This window comes from Stenella coeruleoalba, assembly GCF_951394435.1.
Source record: "Stenella coeruleoalba genome assembly, chromosome: 8".
Taxonomy (NCBI): domain Eukaryota; kingdom Metazoa; phylum Chordata; class Mammalia; order Artiodactyla; family Delphinidae; genus Stenella; species Stenella coeruleoalba.
In genome coordinates this window covers 76,183,491-76,209,088 of record NC_137154.1, presented here as the reverse complement: position 1 = coordinate 76,209,088, position 25,598 = coordinate 76,183,491, and the positions used below count along the sequence as shown (strand labels likewise).

The following is a 25,598-nucleotide window of genomic DNA, read 5'->3' as shown; positions in this document are numbered from 1 at the left end:
CAAAGATTGTGGATTTCTATTAATGTCTTAGTTTATGCTGCTGGGCAGCGGTTTGAATGACAAGAATATGGAGAACCCTTTCTCTCCTGCTACAAAATAGAACATTGACGATGGGGCAGAGAGGATAAGCCAGATTATATAAATACAATCTAAAAGGAGACAGTTTAAAATGACGCCAAGGAAAAGCTGGAATTAGTCCATTGCTTGGAACTGAATGAATGGAAATTGACATTTATTCAGCATCAGTTTTGTACTAGGCACCTTCACACACATTAATGCTCACAAATCCTGGGAAGAACAGGCATTGCTTTTTATTATCATGAATGTTTAGGAACTGTCCTAAAGTCATCAAGTTCACATACTCCTGGCAGAGCCAGGAGTCAAACCAAGGTTTACCTGACTCAAAATCCTGTGCTTTTTCCTCTAAAACAACTGACTCTGAAAAGCCAAATTCAGGATACAACCAATCCCGAGGCAGGAATTTTAAGGAAAAGCCACACAAAGCTGCAGGCTTTGTTTTCTAAACATGAAGTCCTATGGAGTAACTAAAGGAAATGCAATTAACAGATTCCATCCTAAAATTCTAATGTTCAGAGTAAACTTACACAAGTGTACACAGTAAAGCATAGTAAAGCCAAAAAGTAAACACAAATTTGCTTCCCAAAGGAGTCTTGTTCTTCAAGGTAAACATTAAACCCCAAATTCCCCAAAGCCTAAGTAAGGTAAACAACATAGTAGACCAGAAAATACATATAGAAAATTTATAAAGTGTCAATGTATTTGGGTTTTAATTTTCAAAGTGGAATACTGTTCTTTCAGATTTGATTTAGTCCACAGCACATCAAGAAAAACTAAACAAATACCATTTAACACTCTAATTCTAGTGGATAAAAAATACAAGAATCTGGCTTAAAGAGACAGTACATCTCACAATGAGCTCACCAGCATTACCAGCTGGGACCAGTTAAAAACATTTACCAAATAAGGCAAGTTTTTTCAATGCTTAAAATCTTTCTACAGTGAGCTCACTTCACTTCTCACTGGGTTTCTACAGTAATTGTAGAGGTCATCTCTCCAACTCAGAGCCAGTAAATCACCAGGCTCTCAATGCAAACATGGGCTGCATGGTCTCTGGAGAGCATTCGGTTTGGCTTCATTTTATTACGGACTGTCTACAGAAGAAAAAGATGCAAAATCTACTCTAAAGGCAGAACAGTAGGAAGCTGTATTAAGCAAAATCTATTCATAAAGTCAGAGGGAGTTGATTACCACAGTGAATAAAAATGGCAGACCTTACTTTAATATATTTGTCCAGTTGCAAAACATGCTTCTTGTTATCTAGTGCTGAGTCTATACAAACATATCCACAAATTTTAATAATTTTGGTTAAATGAGTCATCTACAAAATCCTACCCCCATTTTTTTTCCATTTTTAATTGACTGCTTTTGTATAGTGTAGGAACCATGCACATGGGCAAAAGAAGGTTAAATCTATGATGAAGTTTACCACATTTTTACTTAAAAAACACTGTTGGGAGGAAGGCTGTCCACCCTATTTAACAGTTCAAGTTGTGACTTCAAACCTAAACAAAAGCATGTAATTGTAAGTAGTTTTGACTTGGCCTTCTCTTAGGTATTTACATACATTCTCCTTCAGAGGTAAAAAGGACTCTTCATCTTCTTCTTGTAAATAGCTTGTGTGCCAAACACTAGCCATAAACTGAGTATATTTGGCTTCAAAGGTAAAAAATTTCCATAAAGATAAATATACTTCAAATAAAAATTCTGGTGTTTGTGTTACAAATATGACTTTTAGTCACTAATCTGCTAAAGGTCACACCCAAGTTTATCTTTTTATAAATTCTGTGGTTTTCCAACATAGGAAGCCAAATCATCAAACTTATGTTAACTCTGTGATATCAGAGAAGGTCCTGTTTTTTTGTTTTTTGTTTTTTTATTGAAGTATAGTTGATTTACAATGCTGTGTTAGTTTCAGATGTACAGCACAGTGTTTCAGTTTATATATATATATATATATATATATATATATATATATATATATATTCTTTTTCAGATTACTTTCCCATATAGGTTATTACAAAATGTTGAGTATAGTTTCCTGTACTATACAGTAGGTCCTTGTTGGTTATCTATTTTATACATAGTAGTGTATAAATGTTAATCCCAAACTCCTAAGTTATCCCTCCCCATTCTTTCCCCTTTGGTTACCGTAAGTTTGTTTTCTAGGTCTGTGGGTCTATTTCTGTTTTGTAAATGAGTTCATTTGTATCACTTTTTATAGATTCCATATATAAGTGATATCATATGGTATTTGTCTTTCTCCATCTGATTTACTTCACTTAGTATGATAATCTCTAGGTCCACCCGGTTGCTACAAATGGCATTATCTCATTCTTTTTTATGGATGAATAATATTCCATTGTATATATGTACCACATCTTCTTTATCCATTCATCTGTTGATGGACATTTAGGTTGCTTGCATGTCTTGGCTATAGTAAACAGTGCTGCAATGAACATTGGGGTGTATGTAACTTTTCAAATTATGGTTTTCTCCAGAAGGTCCTGTTTGAATGAAGACCTAAGAGACTGCAGAGGTAAAAAATGGAAATATGTTTCAGGCCTTAGACCAAGAATTACAAACTGCTTTCTGCAAGGGACAAGATAATAAATATTTTATGCTTTGTGGGCCACATGGTCTCCAACACAACTATCCAACTCTGCTGTTGTAAAGTGAGAGTGCCATAGAAAACACAAATGGGCAATGCTGTGTTCTAATAAAACTTTATTTATGGGCACTAAAATCTGAATTTCACATAATATTCACTTATCACAAAATATTACCCTTCTTTTAATTTTTCAAAAGCCATTTAAAAATGTAAAACCACTTGTAGTTTGTGGGCCATACAAAAGCAGACAGTGGGCCAGATTTGGCCTAGTTTGCTAATCCTTAAACATAAAGCATAAAAATCAATATTCTCAGCTCAGGAAAGGAAACAAAGGACACTTTCCATTCTTCAGGGTGGAAAACATCATGAGGCAGAAGAGAATGGAGGCACCTGGGTCTTCACTGTGATACTTGCTCTGAACTGGTGCTGGTGCGTAAGAACTGGCAAATACACCACACAGGAGAATGGGCTCATTCCCTCCTGTGCCTCCCTTCCTTGAGGAACTTGGTAACAGCAGAATTCACAGATAGGGAGATAAGCCTCTCATACCCAAAGGGAAGAACAGAAGTAAATTTAAAAAGTAAAGATGTGGTAGACTGGAGAACTATACTGACTTAAAAGAAAAGCATTACAATAGCAGAAGCTGCTGAATCAAAGCAGAAAATGAGAAAGACAGTGCTGGAAAGAAACTGGAGGGTTAACAAAGAGGCTCCTCTGTGAACTCCATGGAAAAGACCAGGACTCCAGAGGTTTGTAATGTGCTGGAGGGTAATCAGTGGGAGTTTAGCGTCAAAGACCTCTGTGATCTTACACAGGCCTGAGGTTGTCTACTCTCGTGTCCTCCTGCTGGGCTGATTTTCCATTTACCAAGTTTTGTATGGCTGGCAGGTACACAGAAATGATTGGATCCCCTGATGGTAAAACAAAATTTATCCTGAACATTCTACTGCAGATATTGATGAATTATAGACTGGTAGCTGGTCTCTCTGATTCCAGACATTCACAATGCCCATAAACTACCTTCTTGAAATACAGATTCAAGACTCAACTGGCCACATGAGAATAGTATCATGATTAGAAACATGTGTTTTAGAGCCCAACTGCCTGGGTTCAATCCCTGCTTTGTTACATACTAGCTGTCTAATCCTAGGCAAATTAGATTACCCTCTCTGTGGCTCAGTTTACTCTTTGGTAAGAAGAGTGTGAAAATAATAGCCCCTAACTCATAGGGTTGTTGTAAAGACTAAACAAAAATTATGTATGTGAGCTGCCTAGAAAACTGTCTGACATATATGATTATCATTAACCAAAAAGACTCCTTGGTGCAGCACAAAACTCCCCATTATTCTGGCCCAGCTGGTATTTTTCACTAATTTGCTAATTAGTGAAATTTTCACTGATTTCACTAGTTAGTCTTTTTCACTAATTTCATTGCCCCATTTTTCACTAATTTGCCCACGTCTTCCATTTGCATACACACACTAAGCTCTAGCCCAATATTTATTCACACTATGGGTTCTGACATACTGGTTAATTATACAATCAATTTTATGGGTTATAACCAGCAATTGTTTTAATGAAATAGATTAGAATAGAATACAATAGAAAATACCAGATTACATCACATGTAGTAATAGAAGTATATTAGCACATATACTCAGTGAATTGTGATATAAAGTGCATTTCTTAATGCAGTTCATGTTTTTGCTGTCGCTGTTAAAAAAGGCCAAACACCACAGCTCTAATCACACTAGAATATATCAAGCTTCTAAGCCACATCACAAATTTTTTTATGTCACTATGACTTTTCTTTTGCCTGGGATGCTATTTTCCCTTACACTGACTGGAAAATTTCTGCCGGCCTTTAAATTGCACCTGCTGAATGCTGAAACTTCATAAAAGTCTTTGCCAGCATCCCCAGTTAAGAAGAATAAATTGTTTCTTCCACTGTGCTTATATAAGACTACAGGCATATTTCAGATAAACCACTAAACCCATTCCATCTTAATTATCTGTTTCCCTGCGGCTTCCTCTGCTATTCTGTGAACTCCATGAAGGCAAGCATCATATTTTATTTTTGCGTCCGCAAGACTGAACACCGTGCCTAGTATAAAGCAGATCAACACCATGAAGTTGAATGTTTTCATATCAGTGACTTAAGGCAAGATGACTGATGGCATGCTCATCAGATTTCTAATGACTCAGAGCTTGGAAAGGAGGATGAGGTAGTAGAGAACCTGTCAATATATTAGATGATAAAATCTACATGCCGAAAGACCTCATGACTTTGGAATGAAGTAACTGAAACATATTATGTCTCACCATCAAATCCAAAAAGTCTACCAGGCAAGCATGGAATCAAAGAGCTCTAGCTTAAGAGATGCTGAGATTTTACTTTGACCTGAATAAACAATGTGACACGAACAGTGAAAAGGTAAATAATTTCATCGGTCAATATTGATACTTTTTTAAAACGTAGTAACCAGACACTCTTTGGGGCTTCATGTTCAGTTTCCACTGCCAAATTTTTAACAAGAACACGGAGAAATTGAAGCTGTTTATAGAAAACAAGAGTTTGGTAAGTTAGAACAGTGTCATATTAAAAAAAAAAAAACCCTAAACTTAACAGGGACGTTGAACAAATTCAGATGCTTTCTGACAAATACTGTCCCTGGTAACTTTGACATTTGGCACTCAGTAAATTTTTTTCTTTTTTCTTTTTGCTGAACTAGACATGAAAATGTTCTGTATTTCCAATGTAACAAAAGGTTTTAATTAATTTTTTAGGGGAAGTAGTCTGAGATTCTTCATAATTTTTAAATCTGTATACATTTCCTAAATATTTAACACACTGATTCATAGTCTTTAGAGGGTTTCTAATTACTTCAATGTGTATTATAAAGTTTTAATTCCAACTTGATATACATAAAATATAGGTGATGGCAATAGGAACAGACCAATAAAGCACCATTAAAAGTCAAGTGATGGCATAACTCATTTGCAAAACCCCCAAAGAATAGATTACAAGGTGTAAAAATTAGTATTCTATAAAAATGATTTGGAAAATCCTTCATCTTTCATTTTCTTTCTTAGCTCACCCTGATAATAAACTCTGATATTTTTCTGTTTTTCTTTTTTTCACAACAAACAGGCAACTATTACATTATAAAATCAAATACAGGATAGCTTAGGTCACTGATGGTAGTCATTTTATCAGAGCTCCGTAGTTAACATCAAATGGTGCTTACTACAGACCGACATATTCCTGACGCTTGAAAAGGACTTCTGTCTGTATCTGCAACTTGCTCTGAATTCTAAAATGTAAACATAAAATAAAATGTTTCCAGTTTTATTGAGTTCTTGTTTGAGTTTTCCACAGAAGTCAATATGAAGTTTCCTAAATGTTTCAGAATATTTCCAACCACTTAAATAGCCTCCCAACCATCTCAAGGACCACTGGGAAGGCAGTAATCATGAACAAAGAAGGTATAAGTAAAAATAGCAACATGTACAGCATGCTCAGAACCAACATATATATGGTGAAATGGATTTGAGGCATAACCTCTCAAGTAGGAAGCTCTTCTGCAGCAGGGCAGCCAGCAGATGAGGTAGAGGAAAGAAAGTATCTACAAATAAAAACACTAAGTCTCAGAACCAAGGAAACCACCTTGTTATCTGGAGAAGATACAAAGTTCACTAGGGAAATGTGCTCTGTGCAGGTGGAACTCTTGAACTCCTCACTGTTGTCTCTGTTAGAAACAAGAGACCTAGAAAATTTTCATTAGTTAGAGCTTCTCCCTCTACCAGGTTAACCCTAAGTAACTGGATTTGCTACAGATGAACCTTCATGACAAGGAAACAGGTTCTATTCTCACTGAAGAAGGCTGACCACTGAAGAATGAAAAGAATCTTAACTGTACAGTGGATTTCACTCTCCAGATCTCTGGGCATTGATTTCAACAATGATGCTCCTTAGTGAGACTCCACTGTATTTTTTAATTCCTATTTATGTATGGCACTTGTAAACTGTGTGAAAATTTTTAAAAATTATATATTTGACCTAAAAATTTAGCATCAGGATTTTCTGTAAAAATACAATTTGTGGGGAAGCTTAAAATGTTTCTTAAGTATCAGTCTTCAGGCATATTATAATTAACATAAATAACATAAGAATAATTAGGAAGGAAAATAGTGATAACTTTATTTACAATTTATTGTAATCAAATTATAAGAGCATATGTTCTTATCCGAGCAATTAGTAGTCACTTAATAAAGTTATAATAATCTACATATGTATGTAAACACAATACACATTTAATACATACTGATGTAATATATATAAATTAAATTATTCAGCAAAGTAGTTTTTGGGTTACATTCCTATCCAGAAGTCCAACTCTATGTGAGGCTCAGCTTTTCCAATGACTGTCAGGTTCTGAAATATACATAAGAACACGATACCCTCAGAATTTTCAGAGCATGTGGAGACATTGAATGGTACCACCTGTCAAGGATACAGATTACTACTGACTCACTGTCTCCAAGGAATGTGATCTGGTTTGTTTTTCTAGTGGTGGCAATGGGGTCAATTAGGGCTGATATTCGCCTCATAAGAATGCTGTAAAGGATGGTGAAAATACACAATAAACTATAAAAAAAAAAGGTTTACATTCCCATGATGGAGTCAGGTGCCAAACAACTGAATTAGGTATCAGAAGGCCTGGATTTGAGTCCCAGATAGAACACATGTGCACCTCTGGGTTGTTGGCAATGCCACTTGACCTTTCTGGGTCTCAGAGAGTCATCTGAAGAATGACGATACTTCCAATTTTGTTAGACTGTTATAAGTAATAGTGCCCCATAGACTGTATAGTGTTATTAAATTATAGGTAATGTATATCTAAGGCCCTCTTGCTTGGTAGCCCCATGAACCACTCTATCTAAATATTTAGCAATCAACTTGCATTTGTCTCTATGAAAAAAAAATAAGGCAAACTAACCTGTATGAACAATGACCTTACTTTTACTGCAGTATGTTGAGTAATGCTGACAGAAAGGATATAATAGCAGTAATTATTATTAATTATAAAATAAGAGCAATTAACATCCTAGTACTTATGTGGAAGAAATTATGCTAAGCAATTTATATGAAATGTCAAATTATGCTATCATTAATTCTATGACGATTCTATTATGTCTCCATTTTTCTGATAGCGAAACTTTAAAAAGTATTTAATTATCCAAGTTCACATTTCCTATAAGTACTAAGTGCCAGGTTTTGATTTCAAGTTTGTATGACTCCACAGAACTGGCTGCTAAACAATTAAAAGACATTATTTTGCTCTCTAAATGAGCTAACCAGACAATTTTCGCTGAGAACAGAGAAAAGGAATTAGTATTTCTTGAGCATCAAACATGTGGTGGTGCTACGAAAGTACTCTATAGGCTTGATCTCATTTGTTTAAAATCTAACTATACTCCTTACTAGTCATGTGACCTCGGCCCATTTACTTAACTTCTCTGCACCTCATTTTATTTATCTATAAAATGAGTTTCAGCAGTTTTCTTATCTAATATGTTGGTTGTGAGGATTAAATGAGTTTACATGTAATGTGCTTAGGGCAGTACCTGGTTAACTATTATAAAGCGTAACTATTATCGTTTAAAAATGGGATCAAATAACAAAATCAGTAATTCTAAAACTCTATATAACATAATAGAGTCTACTGATAGAAGGCACAATAAAGGGATTCATAAGTAGTCTCAAAACAACTATCAAATTGTTTCTAGTTCACCCAGAGAATTCAGTACCAAATACAGTCATTGCCAGAGAATATCTGTCTAAGAGAGAGACTCAGCTCAGTGGCCATCAGCAGCATATGAAAAACCAATCCTGACCATTCTCTGTAGGACCTGTTGAAAACAGGAGGAAAGTAAGGTGATTTAAATCCATACTCTGATCCTATAAACCACTTTCTTTTTTTTTTAATTAATTTTTATTGGAGTATAGTTGATTTACAATGTTGTGTTGGTTTCTGCTGTACAGCAAAGTGAATCAGTTATACATATACATATATCCACTTTTTTTTAGATTCTTTTCCCATACAGGTCATTACAGAGTATTGAATAGAGTTCCCTGTGCTATACAGTAGGTTCTTATTAGTCATCTATTTTATATATAGTAGTGTGTATATGTCAATCCCAATCTCCCAATTTACCCCTCCCCCACTTCTCCTATGGTAACCATATGTTGGTCACTGAACTGAGTTATTCACCTAATTTAATGGATAATAAATACTTTGGACTCATGAATGAGAACAATCCAAAAGGGAATTTGCGGGCAGTCCAGTGGCCCCTGCAGTAGAAGCCCGGAGTCCTAATGACTGGATCGCCAGAGAATTCCCTTTTGGATTGTTCTCATCATGAGTCCAAAGTATTTATTATGCATTAAATTAGATGAATAACTTGCTTTAGTGGTAAACTCTTTTAAACTTGAAATAAGTACCTGTAATTCTTCTAGATTCCCTAAACCATTTGCATATTTGAGACAACAAATTAGAATGCAGCCATTTTTCACATGAAGGAAATTTTAAGGTTGTAAAAGGAATTAATTGTGATACTTAGCCACAGATTTTTTAGGTACTATACGCTAAAATTATTATTTTTTAACATGCCTTGCTGTGTAATTAACAAATGTTCAGAGGCAGAACCAAACTCTATTATGGACAGAACAAAGGGACAAGAATTATCCAGTTCTACTGTAGTTTTCAATAGAAATCAACGTAAAGAAAATCAAGTTCTATTTTTACATGACTAATATTATATCATTTATTTTTGTTTTAAAACCATGGAAGAATGTTCACATGATTTCCAGTAAGGTCTAAGTGAAAATGAAAACCAGTCTTAAAAACATTTCCCATACAAATGAAAATGTACCTTTTAACTTTAATGGGTAGTATTTCTCAAGTCTCTTATCTAATAAAACCAGCCCATGTTAACTGCATACTGTGTGCTGAGAAATTTTTTTTTTTTTTTTTAGAAGAAATATGGACTTTAATGAAGATTCTTTCCCTTTGGTGTAAGTGAGACCTGTGAAAACATCCAAACAAAAAGAAAAGAAAAAAAAAGGGAGGTGAGGATTTAGATAGTCCACGTTCCCTATCCACAAGGCCTAATGACAGAGCAGGGTTGGCTCCTCTGTCCTTTGGAGGCAGGACCCGCCTGTAGAAGGGATTCAGTAACTACAGGTTTTAAGTGTCCCCATCCCCCTACCCCCTGCCCCGTGTGAAACTAACACTCATTCAGCCAAACTTCTGCCTCCCAGCCTCTTGGTGGGAGGTCCAAGTTTCTCTAGTCCTAGCTCACATTCTTCTCTAGGCCTCTGGTGTCTCTAGTAGAAAAGATGATGCTACTGGTCCCAACTGCCTCAAAGGCCAGGGTGAGGAAAAATAAATGTAATCGATTATTAGCATTTTGTGCTCAGGAATAAGCTATGGAAAACAAATTAGGAAAGTAAATCGACAGCCCTAAAATATATGCATATAAAACAAACAACAAATGCAGTTCCAAATCTATCGATGGTATCTGGGGATTGTCTACTGCTTTAGAGTCTCAATGCCTCTGTTCCCACCTCCACAAAATCTACCTAGGATGACCCTTCAGTCATACCCCCACCACCCCAGCAGGGGGAGGCAGAGCAGAGGCTACAGGGGGAAGGGCTATACTTTGGTTCTGGAGTATAACATGCATGCAACATGGGAGAGGTGGGCTTATCAAATGTATATATGGACCCCCTGGGGTGAAGGCCCAGCCAGGAGGCACTGAGCAAGGGAGGGGTCCATCTCCCCACTGGCTGGGAGGGGGCTCCGAGGCAATCTCTAAGGGTTGCATATCCCCAGGGAGAGGGAACAGCTGCCAAGCACCCCCATCCTTGACTTCAGGGGCCCAAGAACTCTTTGCATAAAATATCTTCAGACCTAGCAGATGGTCAAAGGCACAAAGTTTAAACGCTGGGAGGGAGGGTTGTTGAGAGGGGTCTGTGGGGTACCCTGAGCCCAGGGGTAGACTAAAGGTGTGATTCATCCCCCCTTCCCTGGAAGGGTGATTGCTCCATTGGGCCTATCACCACAGGACATTTTCCATTACAAGGAGGCATACTGCCCAGGCCTGTGCTGGGGAATTTTTAAATCAAGACAGATACATTAAATAGGTTTGATTCAAAGTGGGCAAGTTTGGGCTTATTTACAACATTTTTATCATTAAGATATTTCACACTAAAACATTTGTTTGCTAAAAGTAAAGAAAAAAATATTTCACAAAAGAGTATTCTAAAGAGCAGCATGGAGTAGTCAAAAGACTGCTGGTCTGAAGAGCTGAGCTCTGGTCCTCCTTCTGGGGACTGGGGACTGAGCACCCCCAGCCAGCCGCTCAGTCCGTTTATATGTGGAAAATGAGCCACTGGTCACCCAGATTTCTCCCTAATGTATTTGTTTTTGACTAGGAACTCAGATATGAAGTTCTACCAATATTTTGGCATCAGCCAGTTTATGCAGGAACACGTGTGGAAGCTGCAGATATGACGTACAATTCATTCTCTCTGAGGGCAAGGAGGACGCTTCCAATACAATGAAATATAGCTGTTAATATATACAAAAAAGTGTGATAACAAGTTATAACTCATCTTGCTCTATAATAATGCTTCTCTAGGCATACTCATATTGTGGAAATTCTAGCTGGCATTATTCATTCGGAATACCTATGTTCCACTCATTTCTAGCATTTAAGTCAACAGTGTATGAGGAGATGAATTAAAGAAACCAAACATTCACTTCTATGTCTGACACATGTAATAGGTCAGGCCTGCAATACAATTTCATTCTGCATACACCCTCAGACTAAGAACCTTTAAATAAATACATTCTTGACAAGTGTTTATGGATAATTCTTCTAATCTTTAGCTATTCACAAAGCAGGACCCATCTCTTCCGTCCTTCAGTTCAACAACCCCATCATTAATCTTTTCTAATGCCTCTCACAGATGCAGTGTTTTTTTCCCACAACTGTAACTCGCTCAGGGCCTTGCTTTCCACAGCAAAGTATCAGGTGTCTCAAAGCTCAAGTGTGTCTCAAAAACACACTTTAACAAAGGAAATGTTTGCCATCCATGGACTTTATCCACTTCGGTTAAATAGAATCATCTGCATGTGAGGAGAGGGCCACTCTGACTCAGTTGTTTTCCACTAGGTCCAAGCTGAGGAGGTCCTGACTGCAGTGGACCTTAAATGACACTCTTGCCTTCTAGCTGACTCATCAGCCTGAACACACTTGTGGGAAACCTCCACTGTCAAGACTGTGAAAAGTGTAAGAGTGTCATTTGTAGAATTAACTTTATTTACCAAGTAAGAAAATACCTAAGCAAAACAGGAAGTAAAGCGATAGAAAAAAAATCAACATTTTCAAGATTTTTATTCCTACCAAGATGTTTCTGCAATAACAGAAAAAAAGAAAATTGACCTATACAAATATTGCAGAAGAGAATGCCTACTTTCCATTCACTTTACTAAACAAGGATCACTTAGCAGCTGAGAAACAATATAGTACTAAGAGCCATCAGGCAAATAAAATACACAGAATCACCACCACCAAGAGGCCCAGTACAACCATATTTATGCTCAAGATTTCATCTGAATTAATTCAACTACAAGTTCAACCTCCCAACGAGTAGGAAAGGTCATAGAACACTGTTGTGTGTCCAGCTGACCTGTCCAGCAATTGAGATACTTAAAAAACAAAATAAAATGGGTGTAATTGCTCATGCTACTGCAACTGTAGCTAACCTAAACCTGCAAATAAGAATCTATACACATATGAAATTTACTATTTTAAATGGGCCAAAAAGTTGGAATATTCTGTGCTAGAGAAAGAATTCTTCACAAAGGTTTTTAACTTCATAAAAATATCACTGATGGGGCTTCCCTGGTGGCGCAGTGTTTGAGAGTCCGCCTGCCGATGCAGGGGACGTGGGTTTGTGACCCGGTCTGGGAGGATCCCACATGCCACGGAGTGGCTGGGCCCGTGAGCCATGGCTGCTGAGCCTGCGCGTCCCTCCGCAATGGGAGAGGCCGCAACAGTGAGAGGCCCGCGTACCGCAAAAAAAAAAAAAAAAAAAAAAAAAAAAAATCCTCAAAAAAATATCACTGATGACGTGAAATATGGTGGTAAATCGAGGCTTTGAAGGAAAATGGCTTGATTTCAGATCCATAGGCTGATTTCCCAGCTCTATGAAATGGTGCATGCAGGTGACCTCATCATTTTCCTCACTGTAAAGCAGATGTAACACCTGTACTCACCACTAAGGTTGCTTGTGAGGACTTACTCAGGTCACAAATGTAATAGCTCAGTGAAATCTATCCTACAGTATAGATCTCAAGAAAGATCAGCTATTATTATTCTTGAAAAGACTTCTTGCTCTGAGACACCACATTCTTGTATTTTCTTCCTTCTTCTGCTTCTTCCTTCTCAGCCTCCTTATCTGTCTTTCTTTTTTTCCAAACATCAAATGTTGAGAGTTCTCAGATTATATAGAATTTAGGTCCTCTTCTCAATCTACTCTTTCCCAGGGGGATCTAATCTATCTCCATGATTTTAATTATCACCTAGAGGACAATTCCCAAACATATTTCTAATTCAGATCTGAACATACACCTGCTAACTCACCATGTCCATTTGGATGACTCAGAGAAACCTCAAATTCATTCATGGCAAACCATCTTTGCCATCCTAACATAAATGTTCCCTATCTCAGTATGTGGCTCCAAAAAACACCCAATTTTACAACACAGAACCCTGGGAGTCATCACTGAAATGTGCTGTTGCTCACTTCCCAGTATGTAACCCATTTCCTACCCTTTCCATTTTACCTCTGAAATACATCCCGTTGTCTCCACAGCCAGTGTTCCCTTCTGAATCCAAGATAACTGTCCTTTAACTCCCAAGCATGGTTTCCCTCAAGCAGTCCTGCTTCCTCCAATCCATGCATGGCATGCAACTAGAGTGATATTTTAAAATATCAAAATATTTCATAATATTTTGATCAAATATAATCACTCTACCTACAACTTTTCTTTATCGTGAGTAAGAGTAAAATAGAATAACGAGTAAATACAAAGGCATGCACACGTCCTCCATCCCCATGGTCCTCTTCTGGAGTGTAAAGAAGGTTCCTCCCTTGCTGCCCCTGTATCCCCATTTCTAGCTATTTCTTTCTCATCATTTAGTTCTCTGCTTAACCAATACTTCCACCAGAAGGCATTGCTTGGTTCTCTGGACAAGGTCAGTTCCATTAATTATACTCTCACAAAGCACCCTGCACTTCTGTATCACAATCCTCAGTGCATTTGTAAATACACAAAAGATAATAAATGACACAAGTGTGGGGATCTTGTCTGTCTTGTTTACAACTGTATCCCTTAATCTTATCAAACACCATACTTTGCCACAAGTGGGCCAACCAAGATATTGATAAATGTTTGCTGAATTAACACAGAAATGGTTCTGGTTTAGTTCTTGACTTGATAATGGCTAATAATTGGTGGAGAAATGCACATAAAACTCTGATTCAAGGCAGACTGTGATAGCTTTTTACAGGAAATAAGCATAAGGACTACTTGATTCTGTAAGAAAAAAAAAAAATCAGTCCTGGAAGGGGAACAGATATATGAGGAAAGACCCACATAAAGGAAGGCTTCTTTCTGGTGCTGGAATATAAGGGACCATGGAGAGCTAGCAAGACTTCAACAAGTTAAGGGTAAGAAATATTCCAAGGAGGGGAAAAGTTTGGGCAAAGACATTAGTAGAGCCAGGATATATACAGGAACTAGTGAACAGACAGTTGTACCAGATGAGGGAGGTACACTGAAACGTAGAAAGTGGCCACACTGTGAAAAAATTTCATTATTGAGATTAAACTGTCTCTCTCAGAGACAACCACTGAAGGTTTCATCATTGAAGAACAACTGTTAAACATGGCAAAAATTTGTTAACAGATTAGGGTGGGGACATAGAGACCAACCAGTAGGCTATTTCAATATTTCAGACAGAAGGGAGGAGAATAGAGGAGAAATATTCCTGCAGGAGAATGAAAGCACTGCTCAAAGAGGGAAGAGGTATGTCATTGACTAATTAGAAAATCAAATCAGAGAAAGGACAGGGGAAGTATGACAGATGACGGGTTCTATCTTGGAAACCCAAATTTTATGTCCTTACATGATGTTGAGAAGGTAGTTAAACATGGATCTAAGAAAGAGGATGCAAGTAAATTTCAGAAATTATTAGGCTCAGGGAAATTTTAATTGATCCATAACCAATTAAACATTAATGCAAAGGCCTGAAAAAGATGTCTAAAGTTTTCCACAAACACTTTATATTATATTCTTAATATTTATATTCCTAATATTTTTATTAAGAATAAAAAATACAAAAAATAATAAAAGGTCTTTTATAATTACTACCTTAATTTTCAGTGTACATACCTCGTGCCTAATTTTATTTTATATAGATGTTAGGAAAACTCCTCATATTTTTACCATAATTTCACCGTCTTTAAAACAGTTAATTTCCTACCATTGTTGGGATGGGAGGAACCCACTTATGCTGACTTTTTCTCTATTCAGTAGAAGAATAATATCTTTTCTGTGTTTAAAAGAATTCCAGTCTTTGTAATAGGCTCTGTGCAAAATTTTAAATGACGTACGGAAGTTTTAAAAGGTCATTCTACTTTCAAAAATGTTAACGTCTGAAATTACATCTGTCATCTTTAATTATCAGGAGAATATCCAAAGAATAATAAAATGCAACACTTACTTTTGCTGCACCTATTTGTTCTTTGCGAAATTTCTCAAGTGGCGCAATTAATACATCATTAGCGTTTTGAATCTGAAATCAAAAATGCAAATACATTAAATCCTGTATAATTCATGCAAACAATATTGAAATAAAGATGGCTCCTTTATTCCACTTATTTAAATAAACAGCTTTTCTTCTCCTTTGCTTCTATAAATGAAATAAAAATACCTCACGTTATAGTCTTTTTCTAGTTTATAATTAAGTTGTTTTCACAAATTATTTCACTTCATCCTAATAATGTGAAAGCACGTACTCATGATGAGATCTTAAACATTTAAATTTCATATTCTAAAATTTAACTAAAATAGCACACCAGATACTAAATTTTAAAATACCTTTAATTATACTGGTTTAATGTAGTCAGTTCAAGCATCATTTTAAAACTGAGCCATAGGGCTTCCCCGGTGGCGCAGTGGTTGAGAGTCCGCCTGCCGATGCAGGGGACATGGATTCGTGCCCCAGTCCGGGAAGATTCCACATGCCGCGGAGCGTCTGGGCCTGTGAGCCATGACCACTGAGCCTGCGCGTCCGGAGCCTGTGCTCCACAACGGGAGAGGCCACAACAGTGAGAGGCCCGCGTACAGCAAAACAAACAAAAAAACAAAGAAAAAAAACTGAGCCATATAAAAGCTCTTCCATCTTGCCACTAGAATGTTATAATTCTACAGCTGCAAAATAAAATAAGGCTTATTTTTTCCCTGTTTAATTATATTCCTTACACTTGGGATTTGCCTGAATGTTCTCATTTCACACGGTTTGCATGTCATTTCAATGAACAGTATTTTAGCCCCAAACTCCAAATTGGATTTTATTTAAATTGTAAAACAGATAAATCTTTAAATTGATCTGCAAAAATATGGTGAGGGGGTTCAAGGTGGGGCGGGGGTAGTGACTGGATACGAGGAAACAGACATTTCTAAGGATAGCAGTATGCTGGAAGGAAGTCTTGACTTTTAAAAAATCCCTTTAGAAAGCATTAAAATTAAACATAGGATCTTAAATGTTCTCACCCCAAAAAGAAATGGTAACAATGTGACAAGATTGAGATATTAGCTAATGCCATCGGTGGTAATCATTTTACAATACATAAATGTATCAAATCAACATGTTGTACACTTTAAACTTATACAATGTTATGTGTCAATTATATCTTAATAAAGCTGAGGGGGAAAAGGTAGGCCCAGTTAACAAGATTATCATTCATTCTACCACTGTGATAATAACATGACTTATTACATAATTAGCAAATGTTAAGATGAAAGAAAAACCTATTTTTCAAATAGGTCACTATTTAAAAATAGGTTAAAGAGTATATAGGAGTTCCTTATATTCTTCTTATAATTTTTCTGTAAGTTTAAAATTTTATCAAAATTTTAAAATTTCAATAAAAGGGTTTTACTTTCACTTATTTTCACTAAACTGGTTATTCTCTAGTCAAATTATGGAATTTATTTCTTAAATTCCATAATCTAAACACACAAAGATAGTATACACAAAAATAAAAACTAAAATAGTAATGTCTTCCATGATTCTGTCATTCTCCAATTTGCAGAAAAACGAGATGGCCTCTTGAAAAGAGGACCTAAAATCCTCCATTGTGAAAACATACAAAGTAGATCAATAGTCAAAATCCTTCCCAAGACACTGAGGGCAACTGTAGATACCTCTGACATCCATTACCTACTTCCCATTTGTGAGCTCAAGACAGGCATCCCTCCAGATACACTGTGCAGGCATTGCATCTTACTACAGAGAGATGATTGGAAACAGTAGCAAAGTAGCTCACTTTAAATTCTCACTCTCTAAATCTTCTTTGCCCTCATGAAACTCCAAATACATTTAAACACACACATATATATATTTCTCCAGATTTTACAGAGGTAATAAATAGCTGATTCTGTCTTTAAAGTTTGCATAAGGGGAAAGACAATGTCATGGACACTTTAGTGTACTCTGGAAAAATAGCAACAATAAAGGCTAACAGTCACTGAATGTTTACTTTATGCTGGAAACCAGCATGATCTAATGTATTTAAAGTTAATGAACTTAAACAAGGAGGTATGTCTCAAGTGGTGAAAACTCCAACAATGAGGGTGAATAACAAGATATGCAGCACAGCACTTAAGTATTTAAAATCAAGAATGCCTGAGTTTAAACCCAGTTCTATTGCTTATGAGCTGCTATTTAACCATTCTGAGCATCAACTGCGTCACCTATCCAACAGCTTGGTTCTAAGAATGAAGATAATAAATGTAAAACACTTAGCTCAGTGCCTTACATCTAGTTAAGTATTAAAAGTTTATGGCTTTTAATATGTCCAAATAAACACAGATAATGTATCTCATTCTGCAATTATATACCTGATACACTTCTTTATCTTAATCTTCTGTGCTACCCTTTTGGTTGAAGTGCATCTATGTGCACAAAATGAGAAGGTATTTTCCCATGAAAGTCACAAAAGGCAGATGGCCTAGACTCGCCTACATTCAATCACTAAGTATTTATATACGTGCCAAGCACATTGCTGAGCTGTGTGGGGAAGGGAAAAAAATTAAGAAATGGGCTAAACCTTCCAGAAAGTTGATGTCTACTTGTGAAGAGGGAAAAAATTATTCATCCAACAAGTATTTAATGCTCATAAAGCCCTGCTAAAATTTTCAGAAAAACTGAGACAAAACTGATTACATTGAGAATAGTTACATGATAAACTATGCAGAACTCCTCATAAATATGTCAGAATTTTGACAACAGGAAAGATCCATGAGAACTAAATAAGTCAAGGTAGTATTTGCATAGTGGATGTGAATTAGAAGCGGATATGAATTGGATACACCAAAGAGAAAAAATATCCTAGGAACAGGAAACACCATGAAAAAGGCAAGGGGGGGTAAAACTAAGCATGGAATGTGAGAAGGGGGAATGCAGTGCAGGAAAAGAAACTATTTATTACACGCTCATTAAGAGTCCATCCCAATTGTGAGTGCACTGACCAAGTTACAGGCCTTCAGTTAACTTTTTAAAAATGGGAATGGCACAATGAATATAAAGTACGTTGAACAGTTTTGGCACATAGCAGGTTCCATATGTTATTAACTAATAACATTATCTAACTGGGGAAAAGCATGTACATTATTAGTAGGAAACTTAACTGGAGTAAGTATGGAAAGGATACCCATAATCTAGGCAAAGTAACCTGAACATGGAATCACTGCTGGTTTCTAAAAAGAAGATTAATGTAAAAACTTTTTCTAGGAAGTAATATGTGGGATACTTTGAGAATAAAGATATAAAGACAAGATATGCAAGCTGAATGGCTGGGAGAAGAACACAAGTTTGAAGTGATAACTAGATCAGGTGGCTGCGGTGTTGACAGATGGGTAGCAGGGAACTGCAGAGGCAGGTGTTTAAAAAAAAAAAAATTAAAAGGATCCAGAAGGAGAGGAATCAAAGGTGACACTAAGTTTTCTGCCTCAGGCACTGGAACTTTGGCACCACATTAAGAACTAGGATAAATGAGGAAGGGAGTATGTTTGGTAGAGAAAGAATAAAGACAATGGATTTCACTTTGGACCTATTACGTCTGATGCCATGGGAAGACTCAAAAGAAATATTGCAGCAGAGTATTCCACCTCAAAATAGCAGAACTAATCAATATGAATAAAATGGTTTTTTATTGGGTAGGGAAAAATTAGAAAAGAGAGTGGATGCGGGGACTTCCCTGGTGGTGCAGTTGTTAAGATCCACCTGCCAATGCAGGGGACGTGGGTTCAAGCCCTGGTCCGGGAAGATCCCACATGCTGCAGAGCAACTAAGCCCATGCGCCACAACTACTGAGCCTGTGCTCTAGAGCCTGTGAGTCACAACTACTGAGCCCGCATGCTGCAACTACTGAAGCCCACACGCCTAGAGCCTGTGCTCCACAACAAGAGAAGCCATCGCAATAAGCCCATGCACCAAAATGAAGAGTAGCCCCCACTCACCGCAACTAGAGAAAACCCATGCACAGCAATGAAGACCCAACACAACCCAAAAAAAAAAAAAAAAGAGAGAGAGAGAGAATGCACGCAGATCTGTATACTAAGACACTGGCATTCACATTCATATCCAATAGTTTAAATCTCTGCCACAACTCTTATGTCGCTGTTATGTAAGTATGACCTGGGAATAAAACAAAACTTGAGGATATAAACTTGAACCAAATGTGATCGTTAACAACCACGCAATGGGGCAAGTATTACTTCCTATCTCTACTTCTTCCATATTTCTTCATTTTCTTCTCTTGTTTTTGGACTTGCTCAATTTTTTTCTCTTTCTTCTCCCTACTCTTATTCTATTAATGTGAAATTGAAGGAATAAAACATAAATTCCAGAGGTACTAAACAGAAAAAAATGAAGGGGGAGAAAAACATCCAATGGAGTGATAGAGATAACAAGAGAGATGATTTGTTGAGTGTTTAATGTGTGCCAAGTACTATGCTAAGCCCTTCACAATATTGAGATTAAAGTTGATTTTATGTGAGTAATGAAGTTCAAAACCTAAAAATCATCTGGAATATATTAAGAATATGAGTGTTAAAGTTAGACCCAGATCCATTTTGAATCTCGGCACCTAAACTGCTAAGACTTGATGTCTTCATCCCTATACCTTTTAAGGTTTTTATAAAAATCAAAGGGAAATATATATGTATTTTTAAAATAACAAGCACAGATTTGGCATATGGCAGGCTTTCGATAAATGTTTGTTTCTTCACAGAATTCACAATGTCAACTACGTGTTCAGAACCTTCCTAAGCAGTCTGAGAATGTCCCAAGATGATTTAAAATGTAGTTACTCAAAAGGTAGAAATTGAAATCCAAATTAATTTAACAGAACAGAGACCCATTCAGAGTATTCATCTACAGTGGTAGATAACACAGGAACCTAAATTTTTCCATAAACCATAATAACATATGTGTGGTTTTACATCTGAAATATGATGCTTCTTTTGTATGCAGTCGATGCGCTGCTGTTCACATCATGTGAATCTAAATCCAAGAGATCAAAATGGAAATGCCAACACTCAAAGGGTACAAAGTGGATTTACAACCCGATCTGGCTGCTTCTGACCCTCATCTTTGTACACCCCCCAGGGAACACATGACTTTCATCCTTACATACTGGTCAATCACCAGGATGAAATTCTTCAAATCTGAAGTAATCCAAGTGTGAAGTAAAGAAGGTATCTAAATTTTTGTTAGTTACTGTTACTACTGCATAATAAAGGAAAATAACATACAAAATGCTAGAAAACCATAACTAAAAATGGGAATCTGGGGTACAACTCTGGTGAGTTAACTTTCACAAGGTTTAAAAAAGAATCCAGAGAAATGCAGTTCTGGCTCACATGGAACTCTTTCTCCACAGATTTACGCAAGAGGCTTGATAAAACTCCTTCCAGAAGGTAATTGTGGGGGGTGAGAGGGGTGGGAATCAAGTCACAGAGTTCAGGAGATTCAGGCTCCCATAATATCTGTGGAACGTGTTACTTTGCATGACCTCACTAAGAGGCTTTAGGAAAAATACAAAAGCAATTTTAATGCTCTCACTAGATACTGCTAATATAAATTCTTGAAAAAGGTCATATTTCAGTAATTAAGGCACAATTAACCATTATCTATTTTATAATTCTTTTTTTTAATAACTCCTTTAGGTTATTGGAGCACTTTTTTTTTTTTAATTTAAATTCATTTATTTATTTTTGGCTGTGTTGGGTCTTCGTTTCTGTGCGAGGGCTTTCTCCAGTTGCGGCGAGCGGGGGCCACTCTTCATCGCGGTGCGCGGGCCTCTCACTGTCGTGGCCCCCTAGTTGCGGAGCACAGGCTCCAGACGCGCACGCTCAGTAGCTGTAGCTCACGGGACTAGTTGCTCCGTGGCATGTGGGATCCACCCAGACCAGGGCTCGAACCCATGTCCCCTCCATTGGCAGGCAGATTCTCAACCACTGTGCCACCAGGGAAGCCCCTATTTTATAATTCTTAATCATTACCTAAACCTTGGGTTTAGACAACTTATTTTTATAGATATTGGTCCATTTTTAAATTCAAAAATAATCACCAGCTATTTCACTTATTTTTCGCAGCAGAGAAGCAAATCTGATATTGGGTAAAACTTTACAATACTGCATTTACTGGGTAGACACACTTTAACTGTGGCTGTGTTACATTAAACCTGGCAGTTAAGCTTGCTGTTGCTTTTCTTTTGCTATTTCAAGCGGTTCTAATAAACAGCCACAAGGGAGTGCTCATAAATCGCTCAAAAGTAATGGCTAGAAATGTTTTTATGTGGTTAGAAGAATGATTATCCAAACATGTTTGGGTTTTTTTTTTCTCCAAGTACACATGAATTATTATTTTCTATAGACCGTGAATTTTCAAGTGCTGTCCTATAGGAATTTTCAATGCTTGCTTTTCACTGCTGAGAACCTTACCATAACTTGTTTGTCCAAGGAAGTGAGTAGTGATAGAATAAAACAAATCTGAAAAGTAATTCTTCTTACACTTTTACTTTCTCTCCCCCCTCCACGTTTTGGTTAAGCTTGAGTGTTGTTGGTACCAGTCACAGATCATCACAAATCAATGATTATAGTGTCTCACCAGGATGTAAGATTACAATTTCGTACCTCAAACTATCAAAGCTCTGAAAGGCTCCAGGTTTTGAAGAGAAGATTTAATGATTTTCTGCAGTGCTATCAAAAGCAACTGTTTGAGAAGGCTACAACAGAACAAGTTATTTACAGAAATAAAACATGGATGATGTAGCTCACTGCAAAAACAATTTCCTGTTGAGATGCCTATTATAGCCAATCCACGTAGAGGGGAAAGATCACAAAGGTATGTAATAATGAGTAGAGTGAACACAATCAATGTGGAAGACACCTATAAATAGTCTCTGAGGTAAGACTGGATCATTTTCCCGTTGGTATTTGCAACTGGAAAATCAGATCAGAATCCTAATTTGTGATTACAGGCAAGTATCTCTCCTCTGCCTGTTCCAACCCCCATCCTATTGCCCCCTCCTTTTAGATGAAGTTCTGGCAAGTGGTCTAGGGACAGCCCGAGGCTCACGCTGAGACCGGTCAAGTTAACTCTCCACTACCTCACAAGAGTCAGTCCTCTAAGTCAGCAAACTCACAGCTCTTCTAAACTAGAACTCAAAACCCAAATCTCACAGGAAGTGTGAAGGATAGACATATGAACAAGACTTTCACATAATAAGTACTATGACGTTAAAACTAAATGCATTTTACTTTATATCCTTTAATGTGAGCAGCAAAGTACTCTGAAAAACCATGTCTTCATCTTTAAAACAAAATGTAAGATTATCTGGGTACCACAGTAATCCATTTAATTCCTCCTTGAACGTCACTTATTACTTCAATATTGGATGTTTTGATTCTATTAAGTCGGTGTTCCATTATGAATCCTCCTTCAATGGACCTCATCTATTTAGATCCAACTCACTTATATTTAATATTAGTTTCATCTTTACTTTTACCAGTAATAATACTTTTCTTATAGGAATATACTTAGGAAAAGAAATTTAAGTTTTTGGAGAATGGTGCTATATGAATCCCATCTTTTATTTCAGAAAATAAGTAGAAGTACACTCTCCAGGAGAGTGCATGGATTTGTATTTAATTCTTGAATATTCCCACGAAAACTGTGCAATCTCAGTCAATTTACTCAGACTCTCCGTGTCTGTTTCCCTTTCTACAGAATAAAGATGATAACATGCCTTTATCTCATAGCCTGTTTACAAAGATTTTTACATTTTATGTATAATGATCGTAAGAGCTTATTAATACAAAGTTGTACTTGCTTCCTGCTAAATTCATTCTTTTTGAGTAGGTCGATTGTAATGAAATATCACTTTTTAAAATGACTTAGGATGTTGCTACTGGAGTTTTATATAAAAGAGTGAAATCGCACCAGCACATACTGGATGTCAAGGCTTCTTAAATGGAACACACTGGTTCCTAGGCCAAATAGCAAGCAGTCCTCTCTGCTTCCAGAACTTACGACTGTCCCGAATATAACTCAAAGTAAAGTTAACTCTTTTTTAATAAAACCATCTATACTTATAAGATGAGGGAGCAGAAGAGCATTCATCCAAGAAGAAACTGACCATTTTCATAGAATCTAGCTGAGAAAGGAGGGGAGAGAGGAGGGGTAAATTGCAAAATTTCATACAACCCACTGTGATCTGATAATGTCATTAACTCTAGGTTGTACCAAATGAAATTCTCTGAATACTGAGTTATTTGGGCTAGAAAGGTAAGTTATTTTTCTTAGATTTTTTTGTCACTCTTAAACTACTTTTGCTTTATCTCTTCTTACCCAGCAATCACTAATGGGAGGTTGAACTAAGAATACTTTTACAGCATTCAAGCGTTGTGGAAAACATTTGTAAACAGCAGATCTAACCATAACATACTGCCTCCTCACAAACTTGTGTCTACTTATTGCCATCCTGATTACTACATTTATAACTATAATAACGGAGGCTTTAAAAAAAAAACAGCAAAAGAGAAGGTCAAACTATATTTCAGCTGTAAATAACAAGAGATGTGAAGAGTCAAATTAAAACAGACATCTTAAAAACCAGTTAAGGGCGTCCCTGGTGGCAGTGGTTGAGGGTCCGCCTGCCGATGCAGTGGACACGGGTACGTGCCCCGGTCCAGGAAGATCCCACATGCCGCGGAGCGGCTGGGCCCGTGAGCCATGGCCACTGAGCCTGCGTGTCCAGAGCCTGTGCTCCGCAACGGGAGAGGCCACAACAGTGAGAGGCCCGCATACCGCAAAAAAAAAAAAAACAGTTAAAACAGTTACTCCAAACATCCTGCACATACCTTCATTGTAACAAATACTTTTCTTTTGATTTTGACCAAAAAGTATGCATTTAGGAAAACACTTTTATAGACTATATGGCTGCATTACCTCAAAGGTCATACAAGGAAAATGTTGAGGTTAAATCTACCTTTGAGAACACAGGCTCCAAATAATATAAGAAATGCTGCAACCTCAGCTGTTTCAACGTGTTATATAACTGCTCCTCCTTCTGACTAGGTAAAAACATCATGCAAAGAAACTGGTGAAGTTACTTCTGCCAGTCCTCTACCTTTGGACATTCTCAGGAAACCTCAGGATCTCCTGAACTTGCACACCTCTGGTGGCATTGCTATTAGATTCCAGTGATGCCCTATGGTTGTTAACCTTATAGGAGATGGCCAAAGATTTTCCTGTAACACAGCTGTCCCATGTATATCAGTGTCCTTGTGCTGATGGGAATATAGCTCCTCCCCTCTCCCCCACTTTAAAAATCAGAAACCCTGTATATCCTGAGCTGAGACAACTATAGCCACAGTGAAGATTTTTTTTCTTCCAGGTTTATCCCCGAGCTTAGAGGGGTCAAAGTGGCTTTATGTGTGAGGGCAGGAGGAGGGAGCTTCAACAAATTGATAATTTATGTAATCAGTGTTTATCACCTCCTCCTCTTTTAATACTGCTTCTTCTTGCTAATTTTCCTCTACCCTTCTCAGGATTCACTACTAAAAATATCCTTGGAGAGAGAAATTAGAATCATGCATCTTTTGAAAATTCTTCATTTGTGAATTTAAGCAAACTTCTAAGAGTCTTTGCAAGTTTATAAAAGAAATGAAAATTCATTAAATAAATTCACAGTCACAGTTAATTTACAGCAATTACGTTTTAGTAGCTAGATGTTAATGTATTTTAATCATAATTGCTCAATATTTACGTAATAGCAGATTGCTAAAACCTTAAGGAAGATTTAAGATATCCCACTGTATATGCAATTTCTTAAATTTCTTATTGCAGCTTTGCAATAACAGGAGGGCTGGAAGACAAAGGAGGAGGGGGGTGAGGAGAGAAGGGAGGAAGGAGTTTTACACAGGATAAAGATGCATACAAACAAAGCCGAGACTGACCTAAACAAAACAAGGAGTGA

The 25,598-nt window shown here is 37.0% G+C and overlaps 1 protein-coding gene across 2 annotated transcripts in view; it reads right to left on the bottom strand.

Moving 5' to 3' along the window:
- ARHGAP42 (Rho GTPase activating protein 42) overlaps nucleotides 1-25,598 on the bottom strand; it is a 288,105-nt gene that overhangs the window by 117,472 nt on the left and 145,035 nt on the right. For both annotated transcript variants that reach the window (XM_079929104.1, XM_079929105.1), the window contains exon 4: nucleotides 15,551-15,622. In XM_079929104.1, the coding sequence (XP_079785230.1) occupies nucleotides 15,551-15,622 (72 nt within the window). The remainder of the gene's footprint in view (nucleotides 1-15,550; nucleotides 15,623-25,598) is intronic.